This window comes from Barbus barbus (genome assembly GCF_936440315.1).
Source record: "Barbus barbus genome assembly, chromosome: 42".
Classification (NCBI taxonomy): Eukaryota; Metazoa; Chordata; class Actinopteri; order Cypriniformes; family Cyprinidae; genus Barbus; species Barbus barbus.
The window spans coordinates 9,198,438-9,217,646 of record NC_136720.1 but is presented as its reverse complement, the minus strand read 5'-3'; the positions used below and the strand labels follow the sequence as shown (position 1 = coordinate 9,217,646).

Sequence of the window (19,209 nt, the reverse complement as noted above, 5' to 3'; positions counted from 1 at the left end):
ACTGGACACTCGGGAGGCCATGGCGGATCCGGGAGCTTGGGTGGCCATGGTGGGACTGGAGACTCGGGAGGCCATTGCTGGACTGGAGACTCGGGAGGCCATGGCGGATCCGGGAGCTTGGGTGGCCATGGCGGGACTGGACACTCGGGAGGCCATGGCGGGACTGGAGACTCGGGAGGCCATGGCGGATCCGGGAGCTTGGGTGGCCATGGCGGGACTGGACACTCGGGAGGCCATGGCGGATCCGGGAGCTTGGGTGGCCATGGCGGGACTGGAGACTCGGGAGGCCATGGCTGGACTGGAGACTCGGGAGGCCATGGCGGATCCGGGAGCTTGGGTGGCCATGGTGGGACTGGAGACTCGGGAGGCCATGGCGGATCCGGGAGCTTGGGTGGCCATGGCGGGACTGGACACTCGGGAGGCCATGGCGGGACTGGAGACTCGGGAGGCCATGGCGGATCCGGGAGCTTGGGTGGCCATGGCGGGACTGGACACTCGGGAGGCCATGGCGGATCCGTGAGCTTGGGTGGCCATGGTGGGACTGGAGACTCGGGAGGCCATGGCTGGACTGGAGACTCGGGAGGCCATGGCGGATCCGGGAGCTTGGGTGGCCATGGCGGGACTGGACACTCGGGAGGCCATGGCGGATCCGGGAGCTTGGGTGGCCATGGTGGGACTGGAGACTCGGGAGGCCATGGCTGGACTGGGAACTCCGTGGCCTTGGCCCTTGGCATGGCCACACCAGCCGTGACCATATGCCCCCCCCCAAAAACATTTTCTTGGGGAAATTCCCCTCTGGGGGTCATTGAGGAGGAGCGGGCACTTGAGGGAGCGCTCGGGCGGGCTTGCCATATTCCCTGACGGCGGGCTTGCCATATACTCATATACTTTAATAAAATTATTTTAATACATACAAGTGTGTGTATTTAACTGTTCAAGGCCTATGAAGCAGCAAAATAACTCCATTCAGTACTCCTGCACTCTATGACCACCGTCTTTACGTGTGCACACCTCTCTGACAGCACTCACAAACAGTCTCTCAGACAGTGCACGGATTTAGCGCAATGAGTTCTCTTTCACTGCTGATTGCGTTTCAATGACTTACCATCACTTGTTTTTAAACCACAATGCTTAAAACTGAGTAAAAACAAGTTTTCATGACCTAGCAGCACAGCAACGTCACATGAGTGTGTAACCGCAATAGAGATGATAGTCCAAAATCTCTACCGGCTGACAAATTTCTACTGGTTAATCGTGTCTACTGGTATATCGTCCACCCCTATCAACAATTAATCTTTATTATAAGGGGTTTGTTCTAATCACTAACCCTAACCATGAGCAGTAGTGAAAAATAAGTTTCCTTAAGCAAGTAGCACTAAAAATTCAAAACACACAAAAATCCATGTGTGTTCGTAACACTCAAATACACAGTGGGGATCCATAACCTTTGTGGTTTGGAGAGAAATCCATATAGTACATATAATATATTATAAAAAATGTACTGTATGTTTAAACTTTTGTCTGTTTTGCCTATACGAGCACATGCAGATTTGTGGCATGAGTATGTGGAAGTGTGTTCGGCTGTAATACGACCTCCAACTGATCTATGAGGAAGAAAATGGAGACAGGAAAAAAGAAACAAATGGAAATGGAGGAGAGGGAGAAAAAGAGACCCTGAGTCTTTCTTCTGGCAGAGGGGCATCCAGCTGAGCGCTGGCTCCAAGCCCAGTTAGACCCCCTGCCCTGGCTGGACTCTCTCTCTCACACACACACACACACACACCTGGGATGTCTGCCATCCGGGCCGGACCTCCGCCAGCTTCTCACACACACATGGCTGAAAGCCTACTTCCTGTTTCACACACACCGACACCCACAAACACACCTCACAGCCAGAGAGCTTCCTGTCCGACCCGAAACAACCCTGATCATGTCCGCCCCTCCACCACCCACTGGCACTGCCTCCGCTGTGTGTGATGAGAAGGCGAATGTGTGTTTGTGTGTGGGAGATATGAGCCGGATGGGGTGAGAGTGAAAGACTGCAGCACTGGGGGATCATGGGATGCATAGCATAGGTTCCTGTGTGCACCTCTGTATGGGACAGAACTCAATATGGGCACACAGCAATGCATTTTGGCAAGATGGGCATGAGTACTTGAGTTTGCGCTCTGCGGCATGACGGTATATAATGCATGAAATTAGAAACGTGTGAAATGGTCCAGATTTTGATATATCATTAATATTGTGATAGACATGAATTTGTTATTAGTGATGTAGCAGCAAGCAGTGTTCTGCTGTTCAGCTCATCCACTACAATGTATAGTTTTATATATATATATAATAGATTAATATAAATATAATAATAGAATGATAACCATTTTTAAACTAAAGTATTAAAAAAAATTTTTTATTAGATTTTATGTCAGATGATTCAGATAAATTCCAAATTAAAATAAAAATTCCAACATCATTTAATTTACCACAAGGTATCAGACATCAGACATTATCATCAGGGATCAACTAGAATTTGTTTAAAATAATATTTCATGTGCAGGGGAAAATGGGAAAATGTATATAATTTATACAATTTAAATTGTGTGTTACAGAGTTATTCCATGTTATTAAACTGCTCATATTAAACAACTAACTGCATCTTAAGAATAATTTAACACAAAATAATTAGATAAATATTTGATAAATAAAATAAATAATACATTAAATAAATAAAATCACATTTTTTCTTGTATGAGACACTGGGATGATTCCAAATACAGTTATATTCACCTAATTTTAATTTTGTTCATTCTATTTTCCTTTAGTATGTGACCAAAAGAAAAACATTTGGAACTAATATCAACTAATTATTGTTTCCCCATTTCTCTACTGGAACATTTCAATGATCATGTGAAAATATTATGCATTATTTTCTTTCAGTGTTTACAGAAACACACCACAGGTCATGTTAATTACTAATTTAAATGAAATATAAATATAAAAAACATTGTGATTTACTATTTACTTAAATTCAGTATTTCTGTGTGTATCATTTGCTGCCATTAAATTTTTTATTTTTAAAATGCCAAGTTAAAAATGGGCCCAGAATTCCACTTTCGTTCAGACAAATACATCTGCCAATGTAGCCAATAAATCAGCACGAACAGTTAGTTCCTACTCAGCACTGTCAACTTATCTTTTGATAACTTGTTGCTTGCATATTTTTGGTTTCGCCTCTATAGCGATGGTGGTACATACCTTCCTGCAGTGAGACGAGCGGAGGGAAGTACTCTGGGATATAGTCTCTCCTCTCGCCCCTCAGGGCCTCACGGGCGTCCGTCTCAAAGCCAGCAGCAGGAAACTGCAGAACGCTGCTCTTGCTGATGGGAAACTGAGGGATAGTTTGTGACAAGCCAACAGGCTCCATGTTATTTACATAGTCCTCGAGTTCAGATATACTGACTCCCAAAAGTCCAAAAGCTTGGTCCACATCACTCAGTCCAGGGTCTGTACGTCCATCTGAAAGAAAAGAGAGAGACATTACGCTATGCAACATATGAAATTAATGTGTTCAGCAACCAAATAATAAATAAATGGACATTAAATATAATATTTAAGCCTAAAACATTTAAAGAGAGAAAGAAAACACACCCATAAGAAGGAAATTACCTCAGACAAGGTAAAATACACAGGTTAGTGATTATTATACTAACTAAACAAACAACTAACTAAATAAAATAAATACCTTTCGGCTGTGTCATAATGTTATTAGTTACATCTCAAAAACATATGCCTTCATGTGACAACCAAGTTTTCAAAACATTTCTACATATGCATGCAAAACAAACATTCACAAAAGCTTTACAAACATGGCCAATTAAAAGCACAAAAACAACAATATAGTCCGCAACAATGAGCAATGTTTTGTAGACTCTCACTTTGACGACAAGCAGGTTAAGATACAGTTGTTTTATTAATAAATGCACAAATAAAAGAAAGTGTATCTGTTTTGAATCAGTGGTATTATACTTGAATTAAAAAATATTTTATTTCAATCGTTTTTTCTCATTTTCTCAACATGTCTAATTTTCATTTAGTTTAACGTGATGTACTAAAGTTGAAATAAAAATGAATAAAAAGAATTGAAAACAACAACAAATGACAGAAACAAACAACATTACTAAAACTTACTACTACAAAAAAACTACTAATTACTACAAAAACGAAAACTAAATTAAGATATTGACAAAACTATAATAGTTTCTCAATGACAATAAAATAACACTTACAAACATTTACAAAAACATTTAAATAAATAAAAAACTACGGCACATAAATGAGCAATGTTTCGCAAACTCTCACTTTCACAAAAAAATGTTGAAGGTTCAGATATAGTGGCGTTGTTTAATAGAAAGTGTATCTGTTTTGAAGCGTTATTACAGTTTACTGAAACAAATAATGGTACTTAAAGAATAAAACAGAATAAAAAAAAGAATAAAATAACCTTAAAGGAATATATATATACATATAACTTGAACTTGTTTTATTTTAGCTACATGCTAATTTGATGAACTGAAATGACATTTGAAAAACACAATTACAATTTTGACTTAAAATATATGAAAACAAAAACGAATTAATAAATACTATAACACTATCTGAATGATATTACATCATCACTATGGCAACAAGTGGGAATCCATGCTCTGCATGCTTGCAAACTATTCCTCATTATCTGGTTTAAGGTCAGCAATCAATCATTCAACCTCCGAGAGGTATACTATTTCACATCCCACTTCATTTTGAGCAACATACAGTCTGTTATGATAAAAGCTGAAATATCTGTTAAAGCCTAAAGAGAAAGCTAACTAGCCTCTAGTCAGCTGTCAAAGCATACAGACACAGAAGTTCAATGGCTAGCGTCCAAACTAACGTCTTACAAAAAAAACAACGCGTTAAGAAGTCAAAGAAACGGACTAAAAGTAGTTCGTTAAGAATGTTTTAACGCCGTAACAGTACAATCCTCATTTGATGAGCTAACGTTAGTTAGCTTAGCATGCAAACAACACTTGTAGTGGGCGGGGCTTAACAACAAACACATCATCAACAGTGTAACCACTCTAGTGCACACTACTCCAAGGGTTAGAAAGGAGAGTTAAACGACTCACAGAGCTCGGAGTATCGGTGGCAGCTCCGGGCCAGCTGCTGCAAGTATCTCTCCAGCACATCGGACAGCAGATCACAGGCGCTCAGCTGCACCGCATCCCAGCCCACCGCCTGACACATCTGCGCCACGGAGACCCGCAGCAGCGAGCGCGCGTAACTCTCACACATGTCTCCGCTCCCGATAACCCGCTCTCACGGCGCCTGGAAAGGCTTTGTTTTGGTAATTCACATGAATAGGGGCATTGGCGCTTCCATAGGAGCCGCCATCTTTACCTACCGAGCGAAACATTGCGAAGCAATCGATCGCGCATGCGCAGAAGAGCGGAGAGTCAGATCGATTATAGCTTGCTCGATTAGACCACCTGCATATGTAAGTTACTAGTGAAACATAGCAAGAAATGATGGTGTAAAGCCTTGGATATTTCCTTTAAAACATATATTTTTTATAAATATATAGTTTTTGTTCTCCTTTGCAATAGATAATACTCCAGTAATTAAAAGGCTACTACCTGATAATTAGTTTTTTCGAGTTATTCTATAATTAGAGGTCCATGGACTCTATTATCAACTTAACTTTTCACTTCAAACAATGATCACTTTTATATCAAGGGACATTTCTAATTCATTTAATACAAAAATCCAACATATATCCATCTTTTATCTTGCAAAAATGGCTTATTGTTATACTGGAAGTTGCTGTTTTTGTGCTGTCCGACTTGATAAATGTGAGGTTTTGCTCTTCAGATTAGCTCTAAAATACATGTTTCTGTATATATTTCTTCTAATTATTTGTCCAAAATAATCATTCAATTATGAGAAAAATATTTTGCTCATGCATCCACATTAAATCATCCATTTTGTGTACGTCTGAGAAATCAGTGTCAACTGTGTTACTCACTATAAAACCCCCAATAAATCAGCAATGGTTTGTTCCAAAGTCACATGTCCAACATCACTTGACCTATTTTCCTTTTTTGGAGGGAAATTTGAAGAAATTTGTGAAAAGTCATAATTTCTCCTCTTCAATATTTGATATTATTATTATCTGCACGTAGAGTAGATTAATTGACTGTCAACTGTGTTATCAACATGTTCTGGTGAACTTGCGTCACATGTTATATTTATAAATATGTAGAGAAAGAATATAAAAACCTTAATCAAGGTCATGTACTAACTAGTCCAAGGTCAGCAGTTTGCACAAGGCCCTAAAATGGCCGAAATGTCAACCGTGTTACCCATCAGCTGTAACACAGTTGACAAGGATCAACACGGTTGACATTGTTGGCAATTCAGGGTCAATTTATACACAAAGAGGAAGGCCTTTGAGCCGAAACGTATGCGTCCTTGTCCTATTGGTGGTAAAATGTTGAATAAAACGAAAAGAAAAGACTATTTCATGTGAGTGCGGATCATGGTTTTGTATAATAAGTGATTTAATGGATCAATGCACCTAAACGAAAGATCAAGTGACGAAAGAGTGCGGTGCAAACAACTTTTGTGGGTCAATTTATGCTCCCACTGAGTGTTGTTGATAACAAAACCAAAGAAATTCACAAACTATTGTCATTACATGGAAATTACATAGGAATTGCCTAAATACCATGATTTGCATTACAATGGATCAATTAACTGATCTAATCACGGCCACGCTTTCTATGAACTCAGTAGGCCTAGCCGTAATATCATATACACATTATTTGTCAAGGGTTATAAAGCATTCAGAATTCCTCATGATTGACTTAAACCTATATAATATTATAGATCTGTCATATATCTGTTTATATATATGAACTAAACCATCAGACAAAAGATGGGGATATCTCTGGAGATGGATGTTTTTGGTAAGGAAGGTAGAATAACGCTCAACTGTGGATTTATGTTGAAGAAAGTTTCATCCTTGATAGCATCTCACAGAACGCCCATTATGATGCCCCAAATTCATATTTTCCAATCAGTTAGAGAGATAACATCAAAAACTCTGGTGAATAAACCTTCAAACAAATGTGTTATGAAACATGTGGTACTTCATTTATGTTTCATTTGACACAGCATTTGTCCGTAACACAGTTGACAAAATAATGAATCAAATTTTCATTAACATTTAAAAAGTCATTAGAGCTTAAGCTTGCCAAGTAATTAATTTAGCACATTAAGGGGATATATTATTCAACCACCTAGTTTATTTATCAAAAAAGAATACTCCTTTTCTGACTTCTTGGCTGACCTGAAATGTACCCCTAAATATAGAATGACTCTATGAACCGGTTCAACAAACGATTCAGTGGTTCTTCTGCGTTATCACATGATCCATGAGATTCTCATAAATATATTGAAATCAAATATGAGATTGTTGCATGGAGTTATATTTTCTCCACTTGTATATGTGTTTATTATTGTACTGCAGCACTGGTTTATTTCTTTGTTTTGCTTTTCTTTTTTTTCTCGCCTTTGAATATTTCTTTGTGTATCTCAGTGTATTTTAGTGTTTTTGTACATGGCATTAATAATAATAATAATAATATGTGGCATATTGTATTAAATTGTAATTTTTGTCACAGACTGTTAGGGTCATATAAGGATTTACCCAGAAAATAAATTGTGAGAATCACAAAAAAAAAAAAAAAAACTGGTTACTAGTTATTTTAAGTAAAAATATATACCAATTTATATGATTTACTCAGAAAAGGTTGGATTTAATAATTTAAAAAAGAAATTCTGTGGAACGTTTTGTGAAAGATTCACTTTTATACAAAAGTAAATTTAAATCAATATTTTTGATGCTGAAAAAATGTTTCTGACCTTAAATTTCAAGCATATTATTTTTGTTGCTAAAAGGTGATTTCAAAGTCATATATGCTTATATTAATTTACTAGTACAGTAAAGATGGAATGAAACTAAAATTCTCCAAATAAAAATGACTGATTGTCAATTGTGCACTGAAACATTTACTAATAGTCTTATATTTTTTAAACAATTTCTAATGCATAATGAACTCCGATGACTCAAAAACATCTTCAGAAGAAAAAGCAATGGTTGGGTATGGTGATGTGCATCAGTTCTACAGATGATAACCATCAGAATCTGAGCTCCAGTGGCAGCTGATTAAATAATGTGAGCGAGTGACCCATATGGTCAAACTTTCTACTTGTCCATTACTTTAATAGATCAGACCCTCTTCTACAATCAGTGACCCCCAAATTCACCCTTTCATGGATCCAGACACCCAACACCGCAGCCTGATCATTTAATCTGATACTGTGGTGGCTGGCTGGGCTTGAGTTTCAAATGGATAACAAGGAGGCTAAACTTGTTTTGATTGGCAATTATAAGAAGGAACAATAAGGATGCCGTTAAGTCAATTGGGTTTATCAGTAATCAGTTCAAAGTAACTTAATACTGTTTTAAGCAAAATACGTAAACGCCAGAGAGGGTTTATTGGAAGGATTGACCTTGTGTTCTGTTTTGGCAGACGTCTTCTCTTCAAATGCTGTGTGTATTGATAACCTCTGAGCGTAGCCGAGCCTGCGGCTTCAAAGTAGAGTTCACAAGCTTCAATTCCAATGGAAAACAAGCATGAGACGGGAAACTTATTTTTTTTTTTTTTAGGAGGACATCAAAGCTGATTAGGACATACACTAGAACTCAAATGGATGGGGTTTTTCTGTAAGAGGTTTATTTTCTCTGATAATTGTACAAACAGAAGCACATATACATTTATGAATTCTATACCAGGTGACTGAACTGGAGAGCATGTACGCCAGAACCGCACTGAACGTTCACAGGGCTCCTCTTTATCTGTAAAAAGAAAATAAATATTTAGTACATTCTAAACAGTCAAGACCTGTTCACACCAAAACAAATGTTGAGTGTGAAGATTAGTGGCGAAAAAAAATTCACTTTCAAATACACAGCTGTTCGATATGAACATTTGCACAACCGTTTGTTTTTACAGAGAGGTGCTCAACGCATTACGGAAAAACCTCACCAACCAATAAGCTTTTGCGCTTTTGGTCACATGCACACAGCTGATGTGATTACGCAAAACTGCTCACGAAAAGACTATTGTGCTGAGCTACAATGAACAGTGGAGGAAGTTGTGTAAAGTTGCACACAGTCGTCCTTGTTTACCGCTGTTTAACAAGCTCCACCTACTGGCAGAGAGTGAATTTGCAATTTCATTCAGCCTTTCTGCCGTTTTCAGCACTGGTCTGGACAGTCAAACTGCACACGAAAGGTTGCGACAAACATTTGTGTTGGTGTGAACATATATTAGTCAATTTCAAGGCCAGAAATATTCATGCATTTACATTCATGTACTTGCATATATAGTATGTTTCAGGCCTAACCAATAAGACTAGAAGTCAGTGTGTCACTCCTTAGCAAAGAAAATAAAGCTCTTTTACTCAACTTATGCAGCTTTTACTAATGGCCTGTAGAAATTAACTTCTCTGTTTTGACCAAACCCAATAAAAGGAACCCACCACATGCAACAAAACACCTTATAAAAAAAAAAAAGCAACACAACAACAAAAAAAAACATTGTCAATGCTATTTCTCTACAAGCACACAATATATTCTACAGTCTGCTACAGGACTTTACCTCAGTCGTGCTTCAGGTTCTGTGAATGGTGAATGCATGCATATTATGGAAAGTCAGTGAGGGAAAGATGGAAATTAAATTAATGTGGGTTAATAAATGAACGGCGTAAAAACAACATGAATTAGATGAGTTTATAAAATTAAAAGAAATATAGACATGCTATAGATGTAACAGAACAGTGCATTAGAAAACCATAACTCAAAAGGCAGACAGGTGGAATGCATGGGTTATAATGAGGGTAAGAGATGAGCAAAGAAAAAGGAGAAACATCTTACAGAGCAGCAGCTCCAGAAATGATCTCAATGAGCTCCTTAGTGATGACGGCCTGGCGGGTTCGGTTGAAGGTCAGAGTCAGCTTGTCAATCATCTCAGCTGATGGAGAGGGGAAAAAAAGGCATGATTGCAAACAAGAATTTTCAATATGAGTGTTAACATTAGTAATGATCACACTTTAGCAAGGAATATAGGAAACTGGCCATCAAAGTCTTTTGAAACTGAAAGCAAGATAACATGACTCACAAGCATTCTTGCTAGCGTTGTCCATAGCGGTCATCCTGGCGCTCTGCTCACTGGTGGTGGACTCCTTCATCCCGAAGTAGATGATGTTGACCAGACCAAACTCCTGATAATTCCTCAGCACATCAGCATCGATGTCATCATAGATGCCCATGTTTTCTGAACAAAAGACATGACAAATGATCGATTCTGTCCCAGTGTCACTTGATTACATCTTAAAACCCAGCAGATCTAGTCAAATTTAGCACAACAAAGACAACAAAACAAGAAAGCATGAAATAAAGCTGTACTGATAACAATAATATGCCAATTTATTGGGATAACATTTCTTACAAGATTGCATCAGTATTTTTTTTTGGAGTGCACTGATGTCAAAATGCTGTCTAATACTGTTAATTGACAATTGTTTTCATGATTTGGCAGATAAAGGGTGTACAGCTGTTTCTGCCTGACATTTTACGTATATAATTATCATACATATTTGTATATTACTGTATACATATTTATTCCTGTCGTATATATTATTGTGTGTGGGTGTGTATGTGTGTACATATATATATATATCACTGATTCTTGAAATAAGGGACAAAACATGTCCCCCATCAAAATGTTACAATTTGCCTTAAAAAACAATAAATTGTTTAATTTAAAAAGGCTTTAAAAGTTGGATATGAAAGACTTGTGTATGTTTAGACCCTTAGTTTTGTATATATTTATATTATTTCATAGTAATTTTATAAAATACCGGCACTGTACTATGAAAGCCCATGCAAATGAACTCGTCCTCTGTAGAGGTCACAGTATCAAACTGCAAAAAAAAGGGTTTTAAAATGCCCAAAATGCACAAATATGAATATGAGGTTAATTGGATGGCTTAATAAAATATCACAAAATACTTAAAGTGAACATTGCATTATTTTATACATTAACAACAGCCTTCCAAAATCTGTCATCAATTCATGTCAACTCCGTCAGATATTTTTCAAATTTGAAATAAATCAGGCATATTTTGGTCAGCTTTAACCCTGAGGACCCCCTTTGACTTCTTTCTGTTGATGGATGCAGCAGTCCAACACATGGTCTCGTATGTTTTAATTTTTTTTTAAATATTCAGCAAACAAGTTGAAATCCCTGTGGTCACAGCTTTTATGTGTCAACACTGTCTTCAAAGTAGGGATGATTTTAATCAAGAATTTTGAAATAAAAGTTAGTATTTTGGTTTAGTTTAGTGGCAGCTGGCAACTGAGGAAAACCAAAATGGCTACCATCTATTAGACATGATTAAGTTGAAAAAAACATGTTGTTTTGTCAACTCCGTCAGACGTCAACTCCGTGAGATATTTTGTCTGACGGTGTTGACCTGTAAGCTGACGGAGTGGAAAAGTGCTCCAAAATACTCATTAAGTAATGTATAACAACTACATAACATGATAATATGATCTAAGTATACATGTTGATTGACTTAAAATATCTTAATATATTTAAAATATATTAAGATATTTAAAATATCTTAATATATTTTATCTGTACTGTAGGCAGACATGGCTAGACCAAAACTGTCAGTGGAGGAGCAAAGAAAAAGAAACAGAGAGTACCAGAGAAAAATGAGAGAAAGAATTAACAGTGACCCAGAAAGCAGAAGAGACCAGTTAGAAAATGAGAGACAGAGATGGAAGGACAGGGTCCAAAACAAAACAGTAAAACAAATAGGAGAATTAGGACCAAGAGCAAAGAGGCACCGCAGAAAGTATTGGAGGAAAGCAAAGAAAAGGTCCAGAGCTATGCAGAATAGACGGTGGTGGTGATGGCGCGGTGGATAAGACACATGCCTTTGGTGTGAGAGACCCGGGTTCGAATCCACTGTGAGACACCAATGTGTCCCTGAGCAAGACACTTAACCCCTAGTTGCTCCAGAGGCGTGCGACCTCTGACATATATAGCAATTGTAAGTCGCTTTGGATAAAAGCGTCAGCTAAATGAATAAATGTAAATGTAAATGTAAATGTAGACGGCTAAATTAAATAGACACCCCACCAGAAAGTCCTCTGGACCAGTCACATAAAAACTCCTTTTTTCCTCTTCACTGAAGTCTTTTCAATCACGCAGTGAAACTACACGTCCATTGGTTCGTGCAGTGCGATAAAAACGAACCAGTGGCACGGTGGCGGCGATGAGCAAGCCTATGGCAATGCAGCCCGCCAAAATGGGGGGGCTTCTGGCTATATAAGGGGCCGCTTCACCGCCGCAACTCAGATTTCTTCGAAAGAAGCGACTGAGGCGTGCAGCTCATAGCACGGCCAGGAATGCAGTACTTGTTCCCATATCTCAGGGAACTGAGGTTACATTAGTAAACGAGTATGTTCCCTGTCGATATTTCACTCGTACTACAGTCGTAAGACGCTGTATGGGAACCAATACAATCCCGCCGTGCTATGATGGGGAACGACTCAAACATGACTCCCATGGGAGGGCCCAGGGGAGTTAAAATTACACCAAGCACAGGCTGAGCCACCGGGTCAACCATTGCCTGGGTGTCGTCCCGAAGTAGACACTTAGTGCCCATAATATGGATCTTCCAAGAGAAGGAGGGCCTTGAGCAGAAATGGTCAAGGAATCCCAGAGATAGCTTATCTAGCCGGAACGGCGAATTTTAAGCAGAAAGGACCCTGGCCTGCAAGGCGGGGGACGTCCAGGTTGTAAAACCTCATAAATGTGGACGGCGAGGACCAGCCGGCCGCCTCACAAATTTCTGAAATGGACACCCCGCTGGACCATGCCCAGGAAGAGGCGATGCCTCTGGTGGAATGGGCTCTGACTCCAATGGGGCACTGCAAGCCCATGGAGGAGTATGCTAGGGTGATAGCATCCACTATCCAACTGGAGATACTTTGCTTCGTAACAGGGTGACCTTTAGCGTGGTTACCGAAGCTGACAAAAAGCTGTTCTGATCTCCTGAACGAGGCAGAACGCTCGATGTATACCCTTAGGGCCCTGACGGGGCAGAGCAGGAACAATTCCTGGTCGTCCATCGAGGGGGGGAAGCGCGGAAAGCGCTATGACCTGGGCTCTGAACGAAGTGGAGAGCACCTTTTGGTACATAACCCAGCCTTGGTTTCAGGACGACCTTGGAGTTGTTAGGCCCGAATTCCAGGCAAGCAGGGTTGACAGAAAGGGCCTGTAAGTCTCCTACCCGCTTAATCGATGCCAGTGCCAACAGCAGGGCGGTTTTAAACGAGAGCGATCTCAGGCTCGCAGATTGCAGTGGTTCAAACGGGGGGCCTCTTAAGGCCCTCAGCACGGTTGCTAAGTCCCAAAGTAGAACTGTACAAGGGCGAGGAGGGTTCAACCTCCTGGCGCCTCGTATAAATTGGGCCACCGCACTATTTCTGCCCACCGACCAGCAATAGGGCATGAAAAGCCGCTATGGCTGAAGCGTAAACTTTGACGGTGGATGGGGAACGCTGTTTGTCCAGCAGCCCCTGCAGAAACGAGAGAACCACTGGAACCTCAGAGGTGACCGGATCCAAATCACGGTCTTGTCACCAAGCCGAGAAAATAGACCATTTCAGAGCATAGAGGCGTCTAGTAGACGGGGCTCTAGCTTCTGCCATAGTGCTTAAGACACGCTCTGGGAGGACAAAAGGCTCCCGTTGAGCGGCCACACATGCAGGGCCCATAACTCGGGCCATGGATGCCACAGCATGCTGTTCGCTTGAGAGAGGAGGTCCCGTCTCAAGGGAATGGGCCACGGGGCTGCTTCCAGCAGCTGGAAAAGTTCTGACACCCACGGCTAGTTCCTCCAGAAGGGGGCTATTAGGAGAAGCCTGTGCCGTTGTTCCCTGACTTGTCTGAGTACCTGAGGTAGCAGAGCGATTGGAGGGAACGCGTAGAGCGGAAGACTGGGCATCCGTGCTCCTCATAAAATAGATTGGGCAGTGAGAGTTGTCTTCGGAGGCAAAGAGATAACTGATCGTACTAGAACGTGGTGTCCCCTTATGTCCCGCAGGAAGAATTGACAGGCACGGCACACTGCTAGCATTTATAGGTAGTTGATGTGCAGACCCGCTTCCTCCTCAGACCAAAGATCGAAGGTCGGTTTGCCCTCGCACAGCGCTCCCCAACCCTTGTTGGAAGCGTCTGTCGTGACAACTTTCCTTCTGTGCGCCGTGTCTAAGATCACACCTCGCTTCAGCCAGAAAGGGTCCCTCCAACAGCTCAGGGCTGATACACAGGCCCGAGTCACCGCTATGCGATGGCGACTGTGACGCCAAGCTGAAAATGGAACCCTCTGCTTCAGCCAGAATTGTATGGGACGCATGTGAAGCAGACCCAAACGAAGCACTGGTGAAGCCGCTGCCATAAGGCCCAGCATTCTCTGGAAAGCCTTGAGCGAGTGGACGGTCCCTTCCTTGAAGGAGACCGCATGGCGCTGAATAGTCATGGCTCGTTCCGCTGAGACAGTTGCTGTCATCTGCACCGAGTCTATCCGTCCCGAACAGGCTGTTGGCTGAAACTGGAGCATCGAGGAAGGGGACCTTATCCGCCTCCTTCATCTCTGTCAACGTGAGCCACAGATGACGTTCCAATACTACAATGCTGGACATAGACCGCCAAATGTGATTTTCATGTGTGCCTTAAAGATCCTGTCACCAGGTACTCTTTGTTTGAAGTTTGATACCCTTTCCCTTGATACTCTCTCCCTTTTCCATGTTAAAACTAGGTAAATATCTTTATTCAGTTTAATTCTCGATTAGTTTGTCAACACCGTCAATTATGTGTCAACACCGTTAGTTATGCGTCAACACCGTAAGATGGAGGTTTTTCATTTTTATAAAAAAATGTATGCTTCATTTGTTCAATTGAGTGTGTTCATGCATTTAAACACCAACTTATCTACATTTATCAGTGTCTTTTGTGCACAAAACCATTGATTGTATATATTAAAAATGAAAAAATGTGTAAACTAAATGACGGTAATTTAAAATGGCTAATTCCAAAACAATATTAAATAATTTTAAAAGTGTATACAATGCAATTTATCACTTAACCTTGCTAAGGCACACCATTTCTACACACTTAAAGACTTTACAGTGTTGTTGAATTGATCAAACACACACAAAAAAACATTTTCATGTGTCAGACGGAGTTGACAAATGTCAAGTTACTAAGTGAGTAAATGTAATTTTTTTAAAAAAGTGGTTAAATAAAAAACCTGTTCCTTTTCATGGTATGATAGATGAGACCCGTGTTTATGAAGATATCCAATTCAAATGAATGTAGTATGGATTTTTTGTTTGTCACTTTTCAAAAGTACTTTTGTCCCTTATCTCAAGAAACAGTGACATACATATATATATATATATGACCCTGGACCACAAAATCAGTCATAAGTAGCACAGGTATATTTGTAGCAATAGCCAAAGATACACTGCATGTGTCAAAATTAGCGATTTTTTTATTTTATCTCAATTTCCAAAAATGTACCCTTACACATAGGGGTGTGCGATATATATCGTATATGCTATATGACAATATCAAGTATTTTGCAAAAACCAAACAAAACACCTACGGAGTGCAGGCATACATTAGCCTGCGTGGTGATGAAGCGGGTTAAACAGTGCACGTGCGCATTTAGAGTGTGTTCATTCACTGCATGATTCTGTCTATTAAAATGCATTAAGAATGATCGCAAAATTCAAGATATGGGGGCAGAAAATGTATATATTTACGTTTCATGCCTTTTTTCCTCAAAAATAAGCATGATTACAAATATGATATTGATTTTATACAACAGTTCAATAAACAATAAGTTAATATTAAGAGACTTACGTTTTAGACACATTGCCTGTTTTTGCTCCATTTCGCCAACAAAAACTTATTCCAAATAGCTACAGTACTGCTTTGCGTCTCTGAGCAACATGACAGTGTTTCCTTCCTGAATGAATCAATGATTCGGTTCAGTCGCAATGACTCACTTATTAACAGTGACTTTCTGCCACCTACTGGTGGTTTTAATCTCACATCTGCAAAATATAATTAATTATCGTTATCGAAAAAATCCAAACAAAATATCGCACACCCCTACTTACACATACACACAATCTTTCATTATTTTTATTATTAAGACAGTCCTGGGGTGTATTCCAGAAAGCAGGTTATGTGACATACCCGGGTATGTTTGAGGATAAGCGAGCGGATAAACTCAGCTTTCGGTTCCAAAATCAGAGGTTACTTTCAGGGTATGTAAGTAACCACAGTAACCTGCTCCGAAGCAGGTTATGCTCCAGGGTTAGTTCACTTCTGAGCTACCAGCGCACGAGTGATCTACTGACGAGCCTAAGTTAACCATGCTTTCTGGAATACACCCCTGAGATGATGCCTTAGAATGTTTAAATACATTTTTAATTAAACATAAAATATATTAAAGACTACAAATGAACTTTGAACAATTACAGCTATATATGCATTTTATAATCTACAGTATGAAAAAAAAGAATATTGATTGCTATTTTCTAAAGCTATTTCATGTATATATTACATAAAGCAGGGATCAACAGAACCTGATCCTGGAGGGCCTGTGTCCTGCAGAGCTTAGCTCCAACCTGCCTCAACACACCTCCCTGGAAGCTTGTAATATACCTAGTAAGAGCTTGATTAGCTGCTTCAGGTGTGTTTGATTAGGGCTGAAGCTAAACTCTGTAGGACACCTGCCCTCCAGGACCGTGTCTGGTGACCCCTGACATAAAGCATGTTAAATGATGGCACAGGTGATCGAAATCTAAAAAATATTGGGGAAATGAAGATGCCCAATAAAAAAAAAAAAAATTACAAACTCAAATAACACCATTTAATAAAAATAAATTATAATAATAAAACCAAAAACAATAATACTGCCCGATAAGCAACGACATAATACATCATGGCCCGGTTTCATAGACAGGGTTTAGGATTAGGCCATAGTTCAATTAGGACATTTAAGTACTTTTTATAAACGTGCCTTAGAAAAAACATTACCGGTGTGCATCTTGAGACAAAACAAGGGTATTGATTTATTTTAAGATCAGTCAATGCAAGTTTCTTTCATTTGAAACAGCTCAGATTTACATTTTAGCCTAGGACTAGGCTTTAGCTGTGAAACCGGGGGCATGCATCCCTAGATTTACTCCTGCTCACAAACAAGCTGGGCTCTCTGACATGTTTAACGTGGTTTCAACTGTAATCCAATTATTATGTAGTTATACGTGTCATGATGGGTATTCAGTCTAACAATGAAACAATACCTGAGTTTGCAACAGTGTCCATGGAAAATAGAGGCTTCTTATCTGTCTTATATGAAATTACTGACCTGAAGAAGACACAAATCAGCATCAAAAGCAATAAAAAAAAATATATATATATTTTCAGTATATAACAGTGTGCATTGTGTGTCAAACCTAAATCTGTTGAATATGATGGATCCCTGGTCGAACTCGTAGCCAGAGTCCAGCAGCTCTGTGGCAATGACAGAAGCATCAGTAAATGAGGGAGGCTTGCGGCCCACCTCCTTACAGTTGATCAGGATGTGTTTGCCATGGGTCCTGATGGTTTACAGAAGCAGAAGAGGAGATTCAAGCAAAGAACATTGCAAAAAGTGGTATTTGAAACCACTGTGATGCATCTACAAACTTAAATGACTGAATGAGAATAAAAAGGAGAAAAATCTACCTGTACAGCAGACCTCTGAGTTTGTCACCCACATTGACAATCATGACCTCTTTGCCAGCACCAGAGAGCTTGGCGATCTCACTCTTTATGGCTTTGCCCACGCTGCTGTGGATGGCACCGCAGAGACCACGGTCAGATGACACACCAATGATCAAGTGCTTGTTCTTGTCCTCTGGAGCTTTGATCTCAGCCTTCTCGTAGAGTGCTAAACAACAAAGATATGACAAAAATAGCATTATCACAAAATGTTCTAAATGTATATCAGAAAATTTGTGCAATATAAAGTGCATTTTTATGGATAATATGCTGCATACCCATAGCGCCGGTGCCATAGACCCGGGCGGGCTTCAGGGATCTCTCAGCTCTGGAATACTTTGCTGCTGCCACCATCTTCATGGATTTGGTGATCTTCTGGATGTTCTTGATGGACTTCAACCGAATGGTGACTGGCGAGAGGAAGAAAAAAAAAAAACCCAACAATGGTCAGAAACCTCATACAACAGTCTGTTAGATATAATAACATTACTGAAATATTAGCCAGATACAAATAATATTAAGAGCCTTAACTATAACAAAACCTGCATTTGTAAAGACATTAATGTCAGCCGACCTTTTATAAAGCAAAAGGAAACTTTACTTACTGTCCTTCAAGGTAGCCATGTTTCTGACCTGCCCACTGCAAGAGACGTTTTATAGAAGTTAAGCGCATCCACAAATAAATACAGTAACTTATAATAACTCTCAGGTCAATGATGCATCAATAAATATGACAGCAACTGAAGTTACATTGAAAGCGATGCATCCCATGGAAACCCACACTGCTATCATTGAACGACAAGATAGAACTAGAAACAGGTCAGAACTCAAGAACATAATTTGATTCAATATGTGGGTTTAGCAGCATATAAATAACCAAAATAAACATGGAAATGTCAAGTCGCGCGCTGTCATATAGGCTTAAGCACACTGCGGCCTAAAGTTCAGCGCGTCCTTGTTCACCTCATCAGCATTTCATTGACCAACTGACGCAATTTAGTTTCATAAACGCACATTAAATGCATATTCCCAGAAAAAATACATATTCAGCAAATCAATAAATTCGTACCATTGTGGGAGGCACACCGCCGCGCTGGTCCTGGCGAACATGCTCACTAGTCACTACAATGAATGAAGGTCAGAGCCGCCGGTCTGCGCAGGCGCAAAAAACGAGCAGAAAGACGTTCTCATC

General features: G+C 39.9%; 2 protein-coding genes across 6 annotated transcripts in view; both read right to left on the bottom strand.

Moving 5' to 3' along the window:
* LOC306861558 (transcription initiation factor TFIID subunit 3-like) overlaps nt 1-5,457 on the bottom strand; it is a 49,470-nt gene extending 44,013 nt beyond the window's left edge. Inside the window, exons 1-2 of the mRNA XM_079403899.1 lie at nt 5,163-5,457; nt 3,253-3,513 (exon numbers count right to left, since the gene is read on the bottom strand). Of these exons, the coding sequence (XP_079260025.1) occupies nt 3,253-3,513; nt 5,163-5,328 (427 nt within the window). The 5' untranslated portion in view covers nt 5,329-5,457. The remainder of the gene's footprint in view (nt 1-3,252; nt 3,514-5,162) is intronic.
* Nucleotides 5,458-8,766: 3,309 nt separating this feature from the next.
* LOC306861556 (ATP synthase subunit gamma, mitochondrial-like) lies at nt 8,767-19,195 on the bottom strand. Of its 5 annotated transcripts, XR_013783482.1 has the most exons (11): nt 19,087-19,173; nt 18,623-18,657; nt 18,296-18,427; nt 17,982-18,186; nt 17,711-17,854; nt 17,558-17,622; nt 16,107-16,300; nt 10,281-10,436; nt 10,037-10,133; nt 9,762-9,780; nt 8,814-8,956 (listed from the first exon to the last, which is right to left on the bottom strand). XR_013783482.1 is itself a non-coding variant. In XM_079403895.1 (10 exons), the coding sequence occupies exons 1-9, from the start codon at nt 19,125-19,127 to the stop codon at nt 9,774-9,776; spliced, it is 882 nt and encodes a 293-aa protein (XP_079260021.1). In that variant the 5' UTR covers nt 19,128-19,195; the 3' UTR covers nt 8,814-8,956; nt 9,762-9,773. The 5 variants fall into 5 exon arrangements, 3 of the variants coding, with proteins under 3 accessions (XP_079260022.1, XP_079260021.1, XP_079260023.1); XR_013783483.1 differs by lacking the exon at nt 9,762-9,780; XM_079403895.1 differs by lacking the exon at nt 16,107-16,300 and having other exon boundaries at nt 19,087-19,195.
* Between the last annotated feature and the right edge of the window lie 14 nt (nt 19,196-19,209).

Excerpts from the sequence above, each read along its gene's own strand:
- LOC306861556 (XM_079403895.1), bottom strand. The coding sequence starts at position 19,127 with ATGTTCGCCAGGACCAGCGCGGCGGTGTGCCTCCCACAATG. Across the intron at positions 17,855-17,981 it reads CTCAGAGGTCTGCTGTACAG|GACCCATGGCAAACACATCC; the intron begins GTAGATTTTTCT and ends GTAAACCATCAG. Across the intron at positions 17,623-17,710 it reads ATCATATTCAACAGATTTAG|GTCAGTAATTTCATATAAGA; the intron begins GTTTGACACACA and ends TGTCTTCTTCAG.